General features: G+C 46.6%; 1 protein-coding gene across 3 annotated transcripts; it reads left to right on the top strand.

Annotated features, from left to right (window-relative positions):
- Window positions 1–180: 180 nt before the first annotated feature.
- On the top strand, window positions 181–18,730 carry WDR91 (WD repeat domain 91). 3 transcript variants are annotated; one of them, XM_054222107.1, is made up of 15 exons: window positions 181–344; window positions 2,065–2,244; window positions 3,740–3,947; window positions 4,799–4,881; window positions 7,039–7,163; window positions 9,221–9,317; window positions 9,596–9,754; window positions 11,827–12,026; window positions 12,475–12,625; window positions 14,052–14,146; window positions 14,478–14,646; window positions 15,458–15,566; window positions 16,104–16,216; window positions 16,975–17,172; window positions 18,068–18,730. In XM_054222107.1, the coding sequence occupies exons 1-15, from the start codon at window positions 222–224 to the stop codon at window positions 18,230–18,232; spliced, it is 2,175 nt and encodes a 724-aa protein (XP_054078082.1). In that variant the 5' UTR covers window positions 181–221; the 3' UTR covers window positions 18,233–18,730. The 3 variants fall into 3 exon arrangements, with proteins under 3 accessions (XP_054078082.1, XP_054078074.1, XP_054078090.1); XM_054222099.1 differs by having other exon boundaries at window positions 9,140–9,317; XM_054222115.1 differs by lacking the exons at window positions 3,740–3,947; window positions 4,799–4,881 and having other exon boundaries at window positions 9,140–9,317.
- The last annotated feature ends 558 nt before the right edge of the window (window positions 18,731–19,288 follow it).

Genomic DNA, 19,288 nt, shown 5'->3' with positions numbered 1-19,288 from the left:
GGGGAGGGAGCGGGGGTGCAACGAAGAGGCGGGAAAAGGCGGGCGGGGCCGCGCGCATGTGCAGCAGCGGAGGACTACAAGTCCCGGCATTCCTTGCGCTAGACGGGCGCGGCAAGCATGCTGGGGTTTGTAGTCCTCCTGGCAGAGGGCCGGGCCATTTCGCTGGGGGCCGGCCCCCCCCGCCCGTGGGCGGGCGGAGCCGGCGGCGCCGCGGAGCCCCCATGGCGGCGGCGGCGGAGCGGACGGACGAGCTGGTGCGGGAGTATTTGCTCTTCCGTGGCTTTACCGCCGCTCTGAAGCAGCTGGACGCGGAGATCAAGGCGGACCGGGAAAAGGGCTTCCGGGTGAGCGGCGGCCGCATCCCTCCCTCCTTCCCGGTGGGACGTCGGGCGCGGGTGCCCCCCGGAGAGGACGCGGTCCTTGGGGCAGGCCGCGGGCACCCCTCCGCGCCTCTGCTCCTGGGGCTGGGTGAGGGGAGCGGGCCGGGCGGCGGCGGGGTAGCTCTCGGAGCGCCCCCCTCCCGCTTCCCCGCGGAAGCGGCTCACCTCAGGGGCGGCCGCCCCCACCCGCGCGGGGCTGGGCTGGGTTGGGTGCCGGGGCCCGGCCGGCCGCGCAGGCGGGACCCCCCCGCATCCTCCTTTATGTATGCGCAGGCTCTAAGTGGCGGGGGGGTGTCGGTCTTCAGCCGGTGGAAGGGTCTCCTTCTGCCTGGCTCCCAAGCGGCGGCGGGCGACGGGCTTCATCCCCGTGCCCGTCTTCTCGGCCGGCGGGGGCCGCCGTTCACGGCTCGGCCCGTCCCGTCCCATCCCAAACCGCCGTCTTCAGACCCGGTGTCCGAGCTGGAAAGCCACCGGCGGGCTCTCAGCTCCGTGCTGAGAGGAACGGAGGAGAGGGCAGCGGCAGGAGGACACCTCTTTGGTGTCTCCCTTCTTGGCCAGGAGGCGTTCCTCCAGCGGCTTTTGCCGATCCGCTCCTCAGTTGGGATGTTGGAAGCACCAGCAGCCTTGCTGGATACGTGGAAATCGGTGCAGAAATTGCCAGCCTCGAAAATAGAATTTCAGTCCCTCGTGTTTCTGTAGCAGCAGTTCTAGGCACCGAATGTAGTATTTTGAATGGTCAGATTTTTTTCTTTAACCAGCAGTACTGCCTTTGTCATTCGTAATACACGTTGCTTTTATTTTTAAAACACCAGCACTTTGTTCACGTTTAGAGATGGGCAAACAGTTGATTTAAGTGGGATAATGCTGTCTAAAACAAAATTAAGAAGGAACTGCTGGGGTCACAGGTTTCCTCTATCTGTAGGAAGCCATCTGGATGATGTCCTAAGACACTTAACTGATGAGAGAGGAACAAACCACATATTAAACAACTGTGTTAGTTTTACTTTTAACTCCTGAATTTCTGCATTTTGTATGGGGTCCAGGTTTTTATTTTTTCTGATGCCTCTCTTGGCCGTCAGAAATCACTGAACTAAAAATCTATTCTCACACCACCATTCTGCCTTATTCATAATGGCGAAATGATTTTCAAAGAGATACAATGACAAAAAAAAAAATTGTTGCAGACTTTTATGCCTGCCTTGTTAGTGGATGATGTTATTAGATAAAGGTACTTCAAAGAGTCCAGTATGACAGATTTTTTTTTTCCTCTTTCTGTTGGCTAAATACAGGTTTTTCCTTTTACTTTAAAACTTCAGTTTTCAACATCTAATCACATTTTCCCATTTCTTCATTATCAACTGACTCTTAAAAGAAGTGAAAAGGTTTGCTTACTTGCAAAAACACCACCAACTGTGTTTAGCAAAATGTGATCTTTTTGCCAAAAATCTATTGGCTATTTCCTTTAATGTTTCTTTCTTTTTTTTATTTGGAAGGTGCTGCAGAGTTGAAGAGTGCTAACAGAAAATGCAGAGTGTTTCCCGGATTAGGAAAATAGCTAATGCATAAGTGCCAGATTGTAGCAGCATTTGTGCAGCTAAGGCTTCTCAGCATTAAGTTTCAGACAGTGTCTTGTGCTGGAAAAGCCTTCACGTGACTGTAGTCTTCCCTGTTTTGCCCTCTTTAGGTGGATAAGATAGTGGACCAGCTGCAGCAGTTCGTTCAGAGCTACGATCTGTCTGCCCTGCGGGATTACTGGAGTTATCTGGACCGACGCCTTTTCAGCCGTTTGGAAGATGTGTACCGGCCCACAGTGAACAAGCTGAAAACCAGCTTATTCCGATACTACCTCGTCCATACTGTTCAGGTAGTGTTTGATTTTTTTTTTTTTTAAGCTTCTTTTTTAAAAAGGATCCTGGTCTCTGAAACCAGACCAATGAAATACCCTTGTGAGCCTCTTGACTGGCCTGGTGGGTAAGGGACACGCAACTCATGTGTCATATATCAGGAGTGTAGTAAGGAGTTTGACGTGGCCTCACATGACAAGCTTGTAAACAGGATATGGAAGCTCAGGCGAGAGGGAAATGCGGTTAGCTGGGTGCAGGATATTCACACTCGAACATGAAGGCAGGTCCCCCTCAGAGAGGATGGCTGTACTGCTAGCTCAGTCCTGCTCAGCCTCCGTTAATAACTTGGATACGGGGAGCGATCACAAGGTTTGTAAACACCTCCTTGTGTGGCATTGCCATGAGGACAGAGGAAGGCAAAGAACAGTGCTCAAAGCAATCTTCTTAAGTTGAAGAAATGGGGAGAAAAAAAAACCCCAAGCGCCTGTATGGAGGTAGGAGTAGACAACTGCTCCCATGCAGAATAAGGAACGATTGAGCGGGCAGCAGAAGTGCAGGGCAGGGCCTTAATGCAGCACTGGGGATCAACAGGCAGGATTGTCTGTATTCCTCCCACTCCATCCTGCTGGCAGGACTCATCCAGTCCTTCCAGGTGCCGCAGTTCTTACAGCATCAAGGCAGTTGGAGAGTCCGGAAGGAAAAAAGGAGACTTGAAGTTGGTAGTCTTGAGCTTTAGCTCATAAGAGAGGGGAGAAGTGGGCTTCAAATCTGTACAAGGTAATGTGGGAGAGAAAATGAGTGAATGTTTTTTGTTTGCTTTGAATAGAACAGAAAATAACGAGCTTAAAATGGAGCTGAGATTATCTTCTTGAAACCCAAGGAAAGTCAATGGAATATATAAGACAGGGTGGGCTTTGGCAAACAGAACACACAAATACCTGTCGGGAACTCACTGTTCACTTCTTATCATTTAGAAGCGATGTTTCCTCCTTGATTCCCTGACTGAAAATCTTTAATTATGGATGTTGGTGGAGGAGTCAAAATCTAATGCACATTTCTGGAAGTGCATTTTTTCATGTTTTGTTTGTTTTGCCCTGTGCTTACCCTGAGGCGTCACTGTCCTGTCTGAATAATGTATCAGATGGAAGCCTTTTCAGGCTCCATCTGCTGTAGACTTGAGTAATTCGAAGTATACTTTGGTCCTGTACATGAATGCTCATGTCTTATGTCAGTGGACAAACTGCACTGGTTTAGCTGGAAATCAGTGTAAGTGATTAGTTCGATTTGCTTCAGCCTTGAAACAAGACTAAAAGAAGGTTGGATTTAAGGGCATTTGTGAGCTTCTTCTAGTGCATTTGAGATTCTTTTGTTCCTAGATGAATCTGTTAACTCTAACAGCTCTGTTGGGTGGTGAAAGTAGTTAGTGTATTCATAACACCGAGCAAATGTTCCTAGAACCCATATGGTGGTGTGAATGGAAGCATGAGCCCTGTTGTTGTTCTTGCTGTGTTTCAGACCGGCCGCAATGACAAGGCACAGGAGTTTTTCCTCAAGCAGGCCTCCGAGCTCCAGAACCAGGCGGAGTGGAAGGATTGGTTTGTCCTGCCCTTCCTCCCTGCCCCAGACTCCAACCCCACCTTCGCCACCTATTTCTCGCGCCAGTGGGCAGATACGTTTATTGTGTCTCTGCACAACTTCCTGAGTGTTTTATTTCAGTGCATGCATATCCTTTTTGGCAACTAATAGTTAAATCTCCTTTGCTCTGGTGTTACGTACTATTAACAGTGGTGCCAAAAATACAGTATTACAGAACTTGCTGCTTTCAGGTGATTGTTCAGAGCCAAGACTTAATAGGAAGCTGGTGTTTACCAGGGGATGTTGGAATAGTTATTGTTCAATTATCTAATGATACATTATATTCCCTGAGCACAAACAATTGTGGTTGTTGCTAATGCTGAACTCATCCCTATGCTGGTGACTGGCAATCTTGTGCACATCTTGTTCTGAAACGCTGTTCCAATTTGCTTGGCGTAGTACAGAACCATAGTATGCAACCTTGGGTCATAGTCCATAACGGAACTAGCATCTTCTGTTAGACCTTTCACTGGGTACATGTTCACAATGTTGTCTAGTGACAGCTCACTGTAACAGGGCAGTTCAACAGTGGCAGAAATAACACCGTTTGTCCCATGCTACCGAGCTCTGACCTTGTTTGTTTGCTGATGGGCAGGTTTACAGTGCAGCCGGAATACAGCTCATCTTCAACTGTTTCTTCAGTGTGCACTAATGCAGTAACATAACCTGTCTTGTCCTCCGCTTCTGACATGTAAAAAGGAAGAATCTAAAAATCCTTGCAAAGCCTATGTGAAACAGTTTGTGCAACCGTAAAGTACAAAGTTGGTTTAGGTAACTAAGCTGTTACTAGTCTTCTGGCCTTGCACATGCTTCTTGCTAGTAGTATGGACTGGGCAGCTCTGCTGTCTTACGGGCCGGTGGCCAGTATGAAGCGCTGGCTTTTAGAATTAAGCCACATGCACGCGAGTTCTTGCCTTGGTTTTCTTTAACATTCCTCACCGGTTCCAGTCATTTTGAACTTTGAAGCTGAATGTCTCAGGAGCAGTCTCATACAAGAAGAAAATGAATCGTTGCGGCATAAGGTCAGAACTGAAGTCACTGTTTAGTCGCTGACTGTCTGAAGCTGTGAGTTTTGTAAAATTAATTCCATCCATTCAAGAAAGTTGCAACTGTTCAGTGCAGTTATTCCAAGGCAGATTGTTGTGTAAGTCCTTCGTTATTTTGGTTTATCTTTCAGCTGTCTCTAGCAAACTTAGGGTTGTGATCATATTGTGACGTGTCTGTTTAGGGTGTTAACTGCCCCTCCGCTGGAGGTGACTGTCCCTCTCCCTGCACTGTCTGACAGGTGGCTGGATACCGTGTAAACTCATTTCCTGCTACACTCCAAAGTCAAGACAACCTGAAACTACTGGCAAGTTAAGGGCATGTATGGCTGACTACTTTGCATGGGAACTTGTGAAAAGTATTCAGTCACTTCCAGATTTTAGCTGATGGAGCAACAGAGACAGGCAACGGCTTCTGGCAAAGATGCGGAAGCTGTTACTTCTAAAATGGCCACTTTACCATGGTTGAAGTGCACTTAAAGCAATTTAGATCAACTAATGGAAATGTTGTGAATATCTGTTTCCTAACTCTAGGAAAATGTCACCCAGCTCCATGTCTTGTTTTTGATGGTATCATCATCAGATGCTTAGAGAGAGAGTGTAAGCATGTATAACATGGGTTGGTCCTTTCCCAGTGTAATTTCCTGTTAGAAAGATTTAGGAAATCTACAGTTTAAGAACTTTCTAAACTACAGATCACGTGTGGATGATCATGTACAAGGGGGAAGCCTTCTTCATGTAAGCAGGACTTTAGTTTCACTTCCTCAAACAGACCAAGTAAAAGCGCTCTTTGTATGAATACTTCAGTAAAGTAAATTTTGTGCTTTACCTCCTGCATTACAAAACATTATGTTGTATGTTGTGCTTCCTCTTTCAACTGTTACGGTAGCTGATAAACACTGTTCATTTGTCCTAAAAATGTTGAAGTAAAAATAGAATAATTGATTTCAAAAAGGAGGCTTTTTTTCAGAAGAAAAGTGGTGTTTGCCGCTGTGAACTGTATGGAGTCAGGGGATCAGGTGGAAGTTGGCAGGAGAGTTCTGCAAAGGTGATCAGTGAATAGGGATGGCAGGATAAGATGTGTTTTGAAATACAGCTCTCTTATTTCCTCCAATTTTGTATTCTGTACTTTTAGTCAAATTAAAGCTGTCTTTTGTTTGTAGCATGTTGATTGGTGTCACTTACAGGCTGTGTAAGCGTTCTCTGGCAAATAGGCAGAGGTAAAAACTAGACTTCCCTTTTTGGAGAACTGCTCAGGTCAGAAAAGGAAGCGGCTATGTATAGAATACAGCTCTAAATAAAAAAAAAGGCATGAGTAAATATCGAATTCAATGCTAGTTCAAATTAAGTAGTGATCCTGATTTCACTGTTGAAACAATGCAAATACATGAATAGCAAGCTGGATTTCTGAAGCTCATTTTTTCTTCTTGTAATTTATTTCCTTAAATACTCTGATAAAAGGAAAAGGAAGAATTTTATCTGAAAAACAGATGTATGGAAACAGCAAAGCCTGAGGAACTCTGCATGTGAACAAGAGTCACAGGCATAAACCACATCTGTCACAGAAAGCTGCATCCTGAGGTTCCCCTCTGCTAAGAGGGGGGGGAAAGAAAAATGTCTCTTTCTTCATAATGTGGAGATAAATCTTGCTGTCATCCTTGGGAGGGAGCTGGGAAGGGTGTGGAGCTGGATTTCAGAGTGACCTGATGGCGTTGGCCTCAGTGCACCCTGCCAGCTCACCAAACCCTGGGCTGTGGCAAGAAGATTACCTTCTAGGCTGGGTGCACATACATCGCTGCTGTTGGTCACATGCATTGCCCTGGCCTTGAGCTGCTGGCATGGAGTGGCTGATCAGCTCTGCCATGGCTGGCTCTCATTTCCTGGAACCATTAATGTCCCTACAGCGACAGCCCAAGGAGAAGAGTTAAAGGGTTTTAAGTAGGCTCCAGTTTCACATGTGTAAAGTGCTGACTGTTTTGACTTCTTGGACTAACGTGGTGCTCAGCCAGTCAGAGCAGCTTTCTTCCCTCCCCACCCTTCTCCTGTTGAAATAAAAAGAATAAACAATTTCAGCATGTGGGAAGGAGGTGAATCTCGGTGACCCCCTCTTTACTTGGCTCTCTTCTCTCGTTGTAGCTGTTTGCTTTGCAGGCTGAATCCTCCCGCTTGAAGAAAGAGGAACTGGAGGTGGAACAAGCAGTTGTGCATCACAAGTTACCTGCCTATGTGGCCAACATGGATCGACTAGGGGACTCTGAGCTGTGAGTGCCTGCGGAGGAGGAGCTGGGGACGGGCTCTACTGGTTTTTATTGGGTCAGGGAGGCTTGTGCAGGGTCATTTCCTTGTTCCCTGCAGTGGGAATCAATGCAGGAAGACATTCAGACACAAATTCTGGTGACTTAAGTGGGTTTAATGGAGAAATTCAAGATGGGCATCTCTCCCACCATTTGGGGGAGAGATTCTTGCCAATCAGTGAGAGCCCAAGCACTCATGGAAGTGATTCCGCTCCGCTCTCGGCATTGCACCAAGGTGTTCTGGGCAGCCAGGGCATTGGTAGCAGTGTAATCCCTGCAGTATTGCTCAAATGAAGTGGATTGTCTCTTGACTCCTAGTTTCTTTAGTGCCTGTGGTGCAGTGGGCGAGTGCCCTGTGCTGTTTTGTAGGCACTGTAACTGTATGACCCAAAGGGGTCCTTGTTACACAGAGATGCTTTGTTGCTTTTGTGAAATCAAGGGAAAAGGAGTTTCTCTCTGCGAGGCTCAGTTATGCACAGAATTCCCTACAAACTTGCTGCAGTTGAAGTGTGTTTTAGGCTACATCTGTTGTATTCCTGTCTGCAGAAATTAGGCAATGTACACAGTGATACACCTTGTTCAATTGTTATTTAAACTCTGATATTTTTTCCACCTCAGTACACAGTCATGCGAAGTAAGTCTGTGTGTTTGAATTCATTGTGTTACTGAGATTTTTATTTTTTTTTTTTTTCCCCCTGGCTTTTAAAGGATCTGAAAGCAAATGTAGCTTAGGCTTAGCCACAAGGTATTAATAGCACTGCTGGGGCTTTGACTTTCTCATGTGCTTCTTTCACTTCTATTCAGATGGGAGGGGGATTGATCAAATTATGCTGCTGACAATGACAAATAGAAGTTGTAGCAGAGACCACACACAAAGTCTTTGTTTTAGTCTAAAAGTCTGATTAAAGAGACTTAAGTGTCTGGTAAACTATCTTAATAACTGCTCTGCACAGGACAGGCTACAGAGTTTAATTTGAGATTTTTATTTTTTTTTTTAGCTATGCTGTGTGGAAAGGCCTGGTGTGCATCTGCATGCATGGGGAGAGGGACATGAGGGGTGGGATAATTTATTCCCATATTCATTTTTATCTATTTGTATCAGAGAAACTTGCCTTAGAAGTGACATTTCTTGTGCGTGAAACTTTTCTTTTAGCCGGGGGGCCAGTTCTGGGTGCTTGTTCCACGTATCTGCTCAACCCAAAGCCCAAATTTGGTAGAAAGGTTCCTTCCTAGAAGAGAGGGTAGGGGCAGTGAAGGTGATTGTGTTCCCCTTCCCCTGAGTGGTGCTCTGCTCTCAGAGGAAGCTGTAACGGAGTGAGGTCAGACAGTTACGTTCTGGGAAGCAGCTGCTGCTCTTGGCATTGTGGGCTGAGAAAGGGAGGTGTGTGTAATCGTAGAAATGGACCTAAACTTTCTTATTTTCTTTGGGTCCTGTTTTTGAGAGCCTGTGCTTTAAAATTGGTGAACATGACTTGCTGAATATCTAAGGATGTTCAGTGAAACACTGAATACTGAATGCCTCTCGAAGTAGGTCTGTTTTATGCCTTGAATTGGGAATCCCAGCTGAATAGGTTCTTTGGAAATCTGTATTCCCCTGCCTATCCCTTAGGGTCTTTCTCAACTAACCAGATGGAGTGGAAGGAGTTTGAGGTGGCCCTACAGGGGATTCAGCAACAGCTGCACCCTCTGTCTGAATGGCATCTCTGAGAAGTGAGCTTTGGTTACGCTAATTATAATGATCTGCTCCAGGCACTAACAGAATGTTTTAAAACAACAGTTTTTTAATGCATAGTGGCCCATTGGCTTGGAAAGGAACATCTGTTCTCCAGTGGTTCAAACAGCTGGCACTTTGCTTGTTGGGTGGTCTTTGATCAGGTTGTCTGGCTACGCTTCCATATTCTATTTGGTGTTTTATGTTTGTCTTCCCCCCCACCCCCAATTAGTGATATGACCTGCAGCCAGAGGAGTACTGCACATTCTCTTCAGTCTCGGGGAGGCTTTCTGTCCTCTTTTCTCTCCCAAAGTAAAAAAGGCCCTTCCAGACCAGCCCATGCAAGTGGGGCTTCTCCAACGCAGACTGGTAGTGTGCTGCTAGGGAAGAAAGAACCGACAAATCACCAGGTAATTCTCGGCTGTGTTTGTTGAAAGGTGCTTGGTATCCAAGGAGTTAACTTGCAGCACAGCACTGCTCCAAGCTTTTGCTTCCACCTGAAAAAATAAAATGTCCTTTCCTTCCTTGCGAGTGTATGCTGGGCCTGAATGCAGCACAAGAACGGCTGCTGTTGTGTGGGGGCTTGTGGAGCCCTTGCAGGTGCTTGGTTTCTTTGCCTTCTCTTTTGCTGTTTGTTCTGCAGCCTAGCACAAGTGTAACTTTGCCAAATCATTCCTTTGCCTTCCAGAGTGCCAAAGGAAAAGACGGAACAGTGGGCTGTAAGGATGGGAAGAGCCACTTCAGTGGGTTAGTAGCAGGCGAGTCAAGTTCCCTGCAGCAGCGGCAGAAGCGCTTGCAAGAGCATGGGAAGGAAAGGAAGGAACTGCTGTCAAAAGGGACCTTCCAGGTACTGGGCAACACCGCAAGGCTGGGTAGCAGAGGGCTGGTATTTCTGTAGTTGTTTGTGCTAGGTGATAAAACAAGTGCAAGTGTTCCTGTTAAGCTTCTGAATTGCTGCTCTGATATAACTGTATCAAAGGTTAATCTCTTAGAGTTAATCAACTCCTTCCACACTCGGTTTATTTCTGTGTCCCTAGAAGGGAATCAGTGTCGACATTTCAAACGGAAGAGTTGTCTTTTGTCATGATCTTTTCAACAGCCTGGTCCTGGGGAAGGGCACATTTCATCCACCTTAATGGTTAAGTTCAAATACCTTGTAATAATCCCCATTGTTTGGTGGCGGTGGGCTTGGCTCACCCATTCTGCCCAAGTAAGCTCTTTCCTGCTGGTTTGTGCAGGCTCTGTGTGGGACAGATAAAAAATGATAGAAAGTTTTCCTGGATAGGAGTGGAAATATCCTTTGTAGCAATGTTTTGCTTTTTGGAGTTTTTTTGCATTGTATGTTGCAGTTTTGCCTGGGGGTGTGCCTTGCTTTCTAATCTAATGAAATAATAAAACTGTCCTGGATTTTAACTGTTGAAGGTCAGTGGACTTCTGTTCACCTGTGTATTGTCTGGCTTTCAGCAGCCGTGTGGTCAAAGGATACCAAGCATAGGAGGAATGATGGCAGCATCTCAGCCATGTTTGTTTTGGCTGCATGAAACGCTCTGCCTTGGGGGAGAGACAGTGGTGAGGGATTGTTGCCTATAGGCCCATATATGTGGCTGTTTTGTGGGGGGGAGTGCTGCTTTAGAGAAGAGAAATTACTCCACACTTAGCATTGAAGGCTCTGAGAGAATGGTTTTTTTTTTTTTTTTTATGGCTCATTTAAAACATTTTAATTAAACATTGGTCAGAAAACTGCAAAGCTGTTTCCCAAGGGTATCCTTTGACTTTCTTTTCTGTGATGTTCCAGGTTAAGGCGGTGTTTTCCTGGCTCTGTAGAAGTTTCTTCTGGTGCTATAGAGGAAGCAGTTAATACTTAGCTTTCTGCTCTCAATGCATGTGAGCAAAAAGGAAACTGAAAGGCAGCACTGTTTCTTTCACATGAGTGTCATTCGTTGGTTGTTATCTCCCTACATAAACTAATGCAGAGAGGGGCATTCTTTGATTTATTTCCCAATCTCTTCCAGCTTTGTGATTTCAGATGATGTGATTATGCAGCGTTTGACCCATTGCTCAAGATGTGAAAGCTACTATAAATAAGGCAGGGATATGTTAGGGAACAGGGATTCAAAACCACCAATACCATTTTGGGGCATTTCATCTTCAGAGGATGGTTTAGCAAAGGAATGCTTGCAGATGTTTTATTGGTTTGTGCGCTATATCTGCTTCTTGTTCAGCTTCTGGCGGCAAGGGAGGACTATGCTGCTTTCAAACACTTCTGTGTGCTGCAGTCCAGATCTTGTCTCATTCAGATACCTTCACCTCCTAAAACTCCATTTGTTCTGTCTGCCCTGTCAAGTTGGATTTTAAGCTTTTTGACTCGTGTGTCGACTCTGCTGTTGTCATCAGTCAGTTGGCTGCAGTGGTTGACCCAGTGTGCATAAACAGTCTCTGGCAGATGAGGATAATCCATCCACTGGGGCTTACCATCCAACAAGAGTTTTTGTGCAGGTTTACTGAACTGCATATTATACAGACTTAACTCATATTGCTGAATGCAAGATTTCATTGAAATATGTTGATTTGCTTGTGAATCTGTGCTCTAATGGCATCAAAATGGGCCTCTAGTATCAGCTGAGGTATGCCGAACAGATGCTGTGGTTCCTTTAATTATTACAGGAAAATGTATGTATGGCTGGGCATATGGAGTGGGATATAAATGACTCCACAACCAAGGAGGCCATATTAAATGGTGCAGTTGTGCAACACACTATCCTTGTGCTGAGAAAGGTCCCTGGCAGAAAGAGTGTTGAGCTGACAATGCTTCTGTTTCAGTGGAGCTTCTTGGTATTTTTCCCAGCAGGCTGGGGCGGCTGAAGAGCTTGATCTGGAGCTGCTGCTTCCTTGTATTTCATACAAGATTTCTTCCTTCAGGGCCAAAGTATTGAGAAGAAAACGGATATTAGCACAGCTGAGGCAGAGCCATGCTCAGAGCTGCATGCTGAGCAAGTAGAGACTTCAACCAAAATGCCTACCAGCAGCGCAGAGGCTGTGGGAGTCCGGCAGGAGCAGCCTTTCATCGTCCTGAGCCAGGAGGAGTATGGGGAGCACCATTCGTCTATCATGTACTGCAGGTAACGGACTGGCAGAAGAGGGCTTTCTTATAGAAACCTCTGTAGAGGAGCAGCCGTGTCTGGCCTTTTTCTCCCAGCCTCTGTTCTGTCCCACACGTTGTGCATGTACTCTCAGTTATAGGATGTTCAAGTTGGTGTGACTGAAAATAGCCTGTAGCTTGTACAGTGAGAGTGGATGGAGATTTTTGTGACTGGGAGATGCCAGCCAGGAGGAAACTCCCTGGGAAAGCGGGATGGTATTACTTAAGGGCATTATGCTTTGCATGTGGAGCTTGGTGTGCTTCATTGTGCCAGTTATTGTGGACGGAACACGAAGGGGCGCAAGGAAGTTCTGATTTCTGCAGAAAGAATTGGTGTGTGGCCAGGAGAGGAAGGATTACTGGGGTATCTACTCGCATCTAAGAACTTCTGGGAGAAAAATATCCAATCAGCTTCCTTCTACACATAGGGTTGATTGTTCTGGACGGAGGGTGGCCAGCTTGGATGTGGACGGGGTCATCAAAGTCTGGTCTTTTAACCCCATAATGCAAACTAAAGCTTCATCCATTTCCAAATCTCCATTGCTGTCTCTGGAATGGGCGACCAAGCGGGATCGGCTGGTGAGTAGTCTGTGTGTGGAGGCTCGAGAGTCACAGAGGATGTTGCACATTAACTTCTAGACAGCTGCACTGAGGGTAAGATCAGAGCAACAGTTTGTTTCTGCCTCAGTGGGACATGGGGAACTGAAGCCTGTAGGGTTTAAGAAAAACTAGAGTGGGGAGTGTGCCCTGTGTATTGAGCAAGGAATTCACTGCTGGTTGCCCTGAGACAGAAGTTCCCAAGCTGCAGTGCAGGTACAGCTGCAGGATAGAAGTAGCTCCTTTAAGAGAAGTGCCCCTCTCCAGACAGAGCAGACAGCCACTTGTAAATGCAGGCAGAGGCAAGCTGGTACAACAGCCCCTGGGAACTCTGCAGCAGGGAGCTGTGGAGCTTTACTCCCACCCTGAGCAGGGAAGGGAGAGCAGGGTGGCATTCTGCTTGTGCAAGGGTGAAAAGGGCTCCATAGCCAGTGTTATACTGGTGCCTGATGAGTTGGGGGGTGGTGTGTGCAAAAGGAGCTCGGGGCTTGTTTAAATATCGTGACAGTTTCCTATAGCGCATTTTCTCCAGTTCTGTTACCAGAGAGGAGCCTTAAATTATATGCATTCTTCTGAGTCCTAGAACTGTTGCTAGTGTTTTGTGGCCTTGGCGAAGAGACAGGGCTGCGTGAGAAGGCAGGCCTGCAACTGAGGGAACATTGTTCACGTTCTGGCACTGATGATGTGTTGCTGCTAACCCAGAATGCCACCTGTGAAGAGCTGGTGCTACAGCTTGTCTCTTTCTTCTGTTTTGCTCTTAAAAAGGAAGTTGTCTATGCAGTTTTTCTGATGTTTCTTCTGCTTTGTGAAGTTTATTTCCTACTTTCTGATAGAAAGAGTCTTCTTTCTGAAATATATGGGGATTCAGCAGCAAATCAGGCTCCAAAGTGAGAAGGATCTGGCTTGCTGAATTTCCTTTGAAATGCGTCTCTCCGTGGTTTTACTTTGGTTTAAATTGTAGCACCATTGATAAAGCATGTGTGAGCCCTTCTGAATGATTTCTTTCTCCCCTGGATGAAAGGAGGTGGCTTCTACTTGGTTTTGCTCTTAAACTTAAGATTGCTAATTCTGTGCTAGTCTTTCCTTGCTCACCTAGATATTGAGACTGCACGTATGTTTTGCATCCTATAATGTTGAGCCATACTCTAGAAAGTGGCTTTTACTCCACCGTAGTGCCTATCAGATCTTTTTCTCACTGGAAAGCAGTGCTTTCACTCTGACTTCTATGGCTCTGGGGTAGTGCTACTCAGTGTGCTATGCACAGAAAGACGAGATGTACCTTAATGGAGTGATGTTTAATCCAGATGCATAAGTAGAAACAAAAAATTACTCTATGGTGTTGGTGGTTGTTGAACAGTGTCATTGTACTCACACACACTCCTTCTGTCTTCTTCTTGCTGGTTTCAAGCTATTGCTTGGCAGTGGGGTTGGGACGGTTCGTCTTTATGACACAGAAGCGAAGAAGAATCTCTGTGAAATCAGCATTGATGAAGACATGCCCAGGTAATTCTGGAATACTTATTTTTTATTTTTTTTTATATAAAAATGTTGTTGCGTTTGACTGTGAAAAGGTAGGTGAAGTCTCAACGTTCCTGCTTCTTTCCTGTAGCTGCAGGACTGTCTAGCCTTCATGCAGAGGGCAGTCCCTGTCTGAGCAGGGTAAAAACTGTGCAGTTAAATGCGAGACACTCAAAATCTGTCTAAGCACATGAATGCCGACTGTCTTTACAGTGCACCCTGCCCTGAAGCATCTTAGTGCGAAAGCTTGTAGTCAAGTATTGTGCTTGAGGCAGTTGCTGGAGAGAGGCAGTTCAGACTGTTTGTTGTGTTTCAGGATCCTCTCGCTTGCCTGCAGCCCAAGTGGGGCCTCCTTTGTCTGTTCCGCGGCAGCCCAGAGCCCCATCTCGCACATGGACTTCTCAGCAGTCAGCTCCGGGGGCAAAAGCATGAACCAAGTTCCTGGGAAGCTGCTACTGTGGGACACTAAAACAATGAAGCAGCAGGTACTTGCTGGGTTTCTTCCCTTTCTCAGTCTGCTTGCGGAGAATGAGTGTCATCTCTTTCTCTTTCTAAATTATGAGGACTTTCTTTTCAATACCCTTCTTTTTTCCCCCCCCCCCTTCCTCCCTTCCCCTCTATCCCATGCAGGATAAAAATGAATAGTGTAAGTAGCTGTGTTGTTTGGGTGGGGTTTTTTTGTTTTGTTGGTGTGTTGGGTTTTTTTTTGAGGGATTTTTCAAAATAGTCCCTAGCCTTGTTTCTATCCTGCACGTATGGTTTGTGACATGAAATGTCCCAAGTGGATCGAATGATACTTTGCTCAGGGTTTCTCCAGTTACGCTATACCGAAGGGGTTTTTTTTCTGCTATATCCCCTGCCCTACCTGTTTTTAAGTGAAGTGCTTCTTTCAGAGGTGTCATCTTATATCATCTTCTCCATTGTTTCGATTCAGATGGGTCAGATTCTGGCAGGGAATCCTATCCCATCCCTCGCCTTTGCTCTTAAGAAATACTGTCCCTGACATGTAGGAGAAAGCAACATACTCAAGCTAATACCTGCCAGAAGCTGATTTTGCAGCCTTGAGGCCATGGCCAAAAAAGCTGTGGCTTGGCTGATGTGAATTGTTGGTTTAGTGTTAACAGTAAAACGCAGCTGCCAGCCTTGAAGTCTGTAGTCATGAAAGGTGTAGGGCTACAAACTGGAGGAGGAGGAGCTCTTGCTACCAGATACTGACTTTCCTCCCTTCCCTGGAGATCAGCTCCTCAGCACCCTCCATCTCCGTTTCTTGGTATTAACGCAGACTTTCCTTTCCAGCTGCAGTTCTCCCTGGAGCCTGAGCCTATTGCTATTAACTGCACAGCCTTCAACCACAATGGCAACCTGCTGGTCACTGGGGCTGCAGATGGGATTGTTCGTCTCTTCGGTATGTTGAAATTGGGCAGTGAGGTGACCCCTCAGTGTCCCCAGCTGGCTGCCTCTAGCACTGTTCTTCTGCCAGCAGGGAAGCAGCTGTGGGACATGCCTGAACACCAAGGTGGAAGCTATTTTCTCAACAATAGCTCTCAGGAGTGAATTGACACAAACTTCTGGTCTGGGTGCTGAGGTGGAGGCTGCAGTCTGTGGGAGGATGGAGCTGGCAGAAGCTGTGAGGGTGGACAGGATAGCAAGGGGAAGAGAAGAAAGATGGCAGTGGGGCGTGGATACAGAATGCCTGCAGTTGACAGTGTGAGCAGCCCTGTAAAGCTGGAGGGAGAGGTGGCTAGTTACAGGCAATGATTTTTGTGGCCAGTGTAAAAGCCACATGATGGAGAATTAAGCACAGGGTGGTGGGATTGGATTGGGCTCCCCCAAGCTCGTTTAGAGGGCTGGGGCAGAGACTTTATGAATGTAAAGGACCCCTCTCTCTTCACCTCAGCTCTGTGTGAGTACGAGGAGTGTTCAGTACTGATTCTTCCCTCAGATATGCAGCAGCACGAGTGCGCCATGAGCTGGAAGGCACATGATGGGGAAGTCTACTCTGTTGAGTTCAGCTATGATGAGAACACAGTCTACAGCATAGGCGAGGATGGCAAGGTAGGCATTGGGTGGCTTTCTACTGGTCAGCTGGCAGGGAGATCCCTTCTGGAGTCTTCCCCATGTGATGGACATAGTAAAAATACCTTCAGAATCTGGAGGATCTGCGGGCTGCTAAATATAATCTTAGGTGTGCAGCATAACCGTGCTGCATTCAGTCCCTGCAGAGAGAGTGGCTGGAAAGCGTATTAACAGCTGGAGCTGCCTCAGACCTTGTCTACAAATCGTACTGTGGGTGACATCGCCTTCCTAGGGAATTCATGTGAAGATGACCTCTCTGCGCCCCTGAGATCATCACCACATTTGAAATCTGGGATTCACCCAGGGAGCAGATCCTTGACCGCTTTGCATAAATTTCCTTGTCAGTCTCTCCCTGTTGCTTATAATAAAGACTTAAATTTCTGCAGTTCTGCAGTCTTCAGCAATAGAGGTGTCGCTCAGGGAGGGGGCTGCCTGAAGGTGTGGGTCCGTGGCTGCTGAGAGTTAAGTGCATTCCCACGAGGATCCTGCATGCCATGTGGAAGGACACATAGGCAGCAGTGCTCATGGAAGGCAGGGCATATGTTTGCCTGAATAGTATGCACTCTTACAGCCTTTGTAGCCTATGTTTTATAAATATAGCCACTTAGCTATGGATGTCAAAATGCCATCTTCTGTTTGTGAGGAATAGCCACTTTGCTTAAAAATGACAGATGGTCCCTCTACTTTCATCCCAGTCAATTTAACTATGGGCTTTTGTCATCTCTTTGTTATTCTAGTTTATTCAGTGGAATATTCACAAAAGTGGCTTGAAGGTGTCTGAGTATGATCTTCCCAGCGAAGCTACAGGTCCTTTTGTTCTGTCTGGGTACAGTGGGTACAAGCAAGTCCAATTCCCACGAGGAAGGCTTTTTGCTTTTGACTCTGAGGGCAACTATATGTTGACGTGTTCTTCTACTGGGGGAGTAATCTTTAAGGTAAGTCTGAGAAGTAATGGGGAGTACTCCTAGGCATCTGTGCAGCTCTTGTTACAAGGCTGAAACAGCAGCCACTGGAAGTTCTCAAGCAGCATGTACCCATCATTGCTCTGTCAAAGCTGCTGCTCAGTTTCCTACAGTGTGTGTTTTAGCAGTGTGTGGTGTTCAGCAAGTGTTTGAGCCCTCTGTAAGCATTTGGCCCTCTGTATGTAGCTAGAGTATGGGTGCTCCTTGTTCTTAAAGCTTAGCTGCAGCAATTTTCCTTAGTGTCCAAGTGCCTAGGACAAAGTTTTAATTTTTTTCTAAATGTATTGATGCATGCCAGTTCAATGCAAAATGTGTGATTGTTTACTGATGCTCATCTTTAATCTGCCTTGTATGCTTGCTGATGTTAGTCCCAGCCTGATTCTCTTATGTACTGAAATGAAATGAAATGTAAGGCTGAACGGTTCCAAGTAGCCAAATTTCTGTGCCACAGAAACAAGAGGTTACTGATTGCATGCCCCTTGCCTGCCTCCTCTTGAGTCAATATCCATCAGTATAAGCCATTGCAAGGCAGATTAGATGGAATTTTTCTTTTCGTCTAGGGCATTCAGAGCACCAGCATTAACATGAGCCGTAGCTTAGATTTACGTGCTCTTCATCAGTGTGTGCTTTTAGCCTGCCTTGTTCCATTAGTGAAGCTGAGCTGCTTGAGAACACGTGCTTCTGTTGTGAGACCGGAAGCTTGTTTCCTCATGTTTGCTAATACATCTCAAATCTTCCTGATTATCAGTATACATAATTAAGCAGAAAAGGATATGGAGTCTGTAGCGGGCTTTGGCTGCTTCTGTGGGTGTATTGTCCCCACTGCAGAAACTTGCCTCCTTAAAACTTTATTCTTTCCTTCTTTTAGTTAAATGGTGAGGAAAAGGTTTTGGAGAGCTGCCTTTCCCTGGGAGGACACCGAGCTCCTGTTGTCACAGTGGATTGGAGCACGGCCATGGACTGTGGAACCTGCCTCACTGCCTCTATGGATGGGAAGATTAAATTAACAACCTTACTGGCTCAAAAGTCTTAACCTGGACAGTGGTGAAGGGAAAGAGCAACAGACTTGACAAAACCAGTGTTAACTCCACAGGAACAAACTGCATGGGAGAGAAGGCAAACCACAGCCCCTCTTCTCATTGTAGCTTTTGCCTCTTGACAAACGTTAAATACATTTGCCAAACCACTGTGCAATAGAATGCCGGTGTGGGACCGGATCAGTGGCAGCACTGAAAAACAAGTCTCCACTGACCCATTGTGGCAGCTGGACTCCCTCCGTTAGGGAGTCTTGAGTAGCACGTGGCGAGAAGGCTGCTGGGATCACGTCAGGGGTTCTGCAGGAGAAGGTGAGGCTGGAGGAGGTACGCATGAAGCAGCACAGTGCATGGTGATAAGATGGTTCAAACTGGAAAGGCCTGTGCAAAACTAGAGTATTCTTTCAGTATAGCATTTGTTGTTGTGCTTTTTTTTTCTTTTGATTTTTTTTTTTCCATAAAAAGAAAATATTCCCTTGCACTTGCTTCCTGTGCTCTTTTCAGTTGTTACTGCAAAACAGGGAGGGTGGCTGGGGCAGTGATGTGCCAAGAAAGTCTGCTGCAGGGAGAAAAGGCCCTTGTGCTTTCACCAGGTGCTTCTGGCACCGATACCTGCATGCTGCAGGGAACCAGTGCAAGACATCCAGGGCCAAAACCAGTTATGTTTGCTTGGATGTATTGCGTTCCCTTGTGCTATCTGCTACCAACAAGAGGAGAGAGCCTGAGCCTTTCCTTAGAAATGCTTGTGTCGGAGTTCAGAAGCTACATAATGCCTAGCAGCTACCTGATGGTAGATAGGAGGGAGGGCCAGTCTGATCCTGTATTGTGCTCTCTGTCACTGGAGCTGTCCCCTCCTGCCAAAATCAAGGCTGCAAGGGGCCTCATCTTTTCCATCCCCACCCTGCTCAAAGCAGTGTCAGCAAGGGCAGGTTGTGCAGGGCCGTGTCCGGTTTGGAGCATCTCCAAGCATGGAGACTCCACATCCTCTCTCTGGCACAAATAAGCCATGAGTGGGCTGAGCTGGGCCTCCAGCCCATAAGCCCAGGAGGCCCACT

The sequence above is a fragment of the Rissa tridactyla genome, chromosome 1, assembly GCF_028500815.1.
Source record: "Rissa tridactyla isolate bRisTri1 chromosome 1, bRisTri1.patW.cur.20221130, whole genome shotgun sequence".
NCBI lineage: Eukaryota > Metazoa > Chordata > Aves > Charadriiformes > Laridae > Rissa > Rissa tridactyla.
Note: the sequence above shows the minus strand (reverse complement) of the source record. Positions and strands in the feature narration are given on the sequence as shown.

Coding starts and splice junctions, on each gene's coding strand:
- WDR91 (XM_054222099.1), top strand. CDS start 222: ATGGCGGCGGCGGCGGAGCGGACGGACGAGCTGGTGCGGGAGTATTTG. Junction 14,147..14,477: donor ATTGATGAAGACATGCCCAG/GTAATTCTGGAA, acceptor GTTGTGTTTCAG/GATCCTCTCGCTTGCCTGCA. Junction 16,217..16,974: donor GCATAGGCGAGGATGGCAAG/GTAGGCATTGGG, acceptor TTGTTATTCTAG/TTTATTCAGTGGAATATTCA.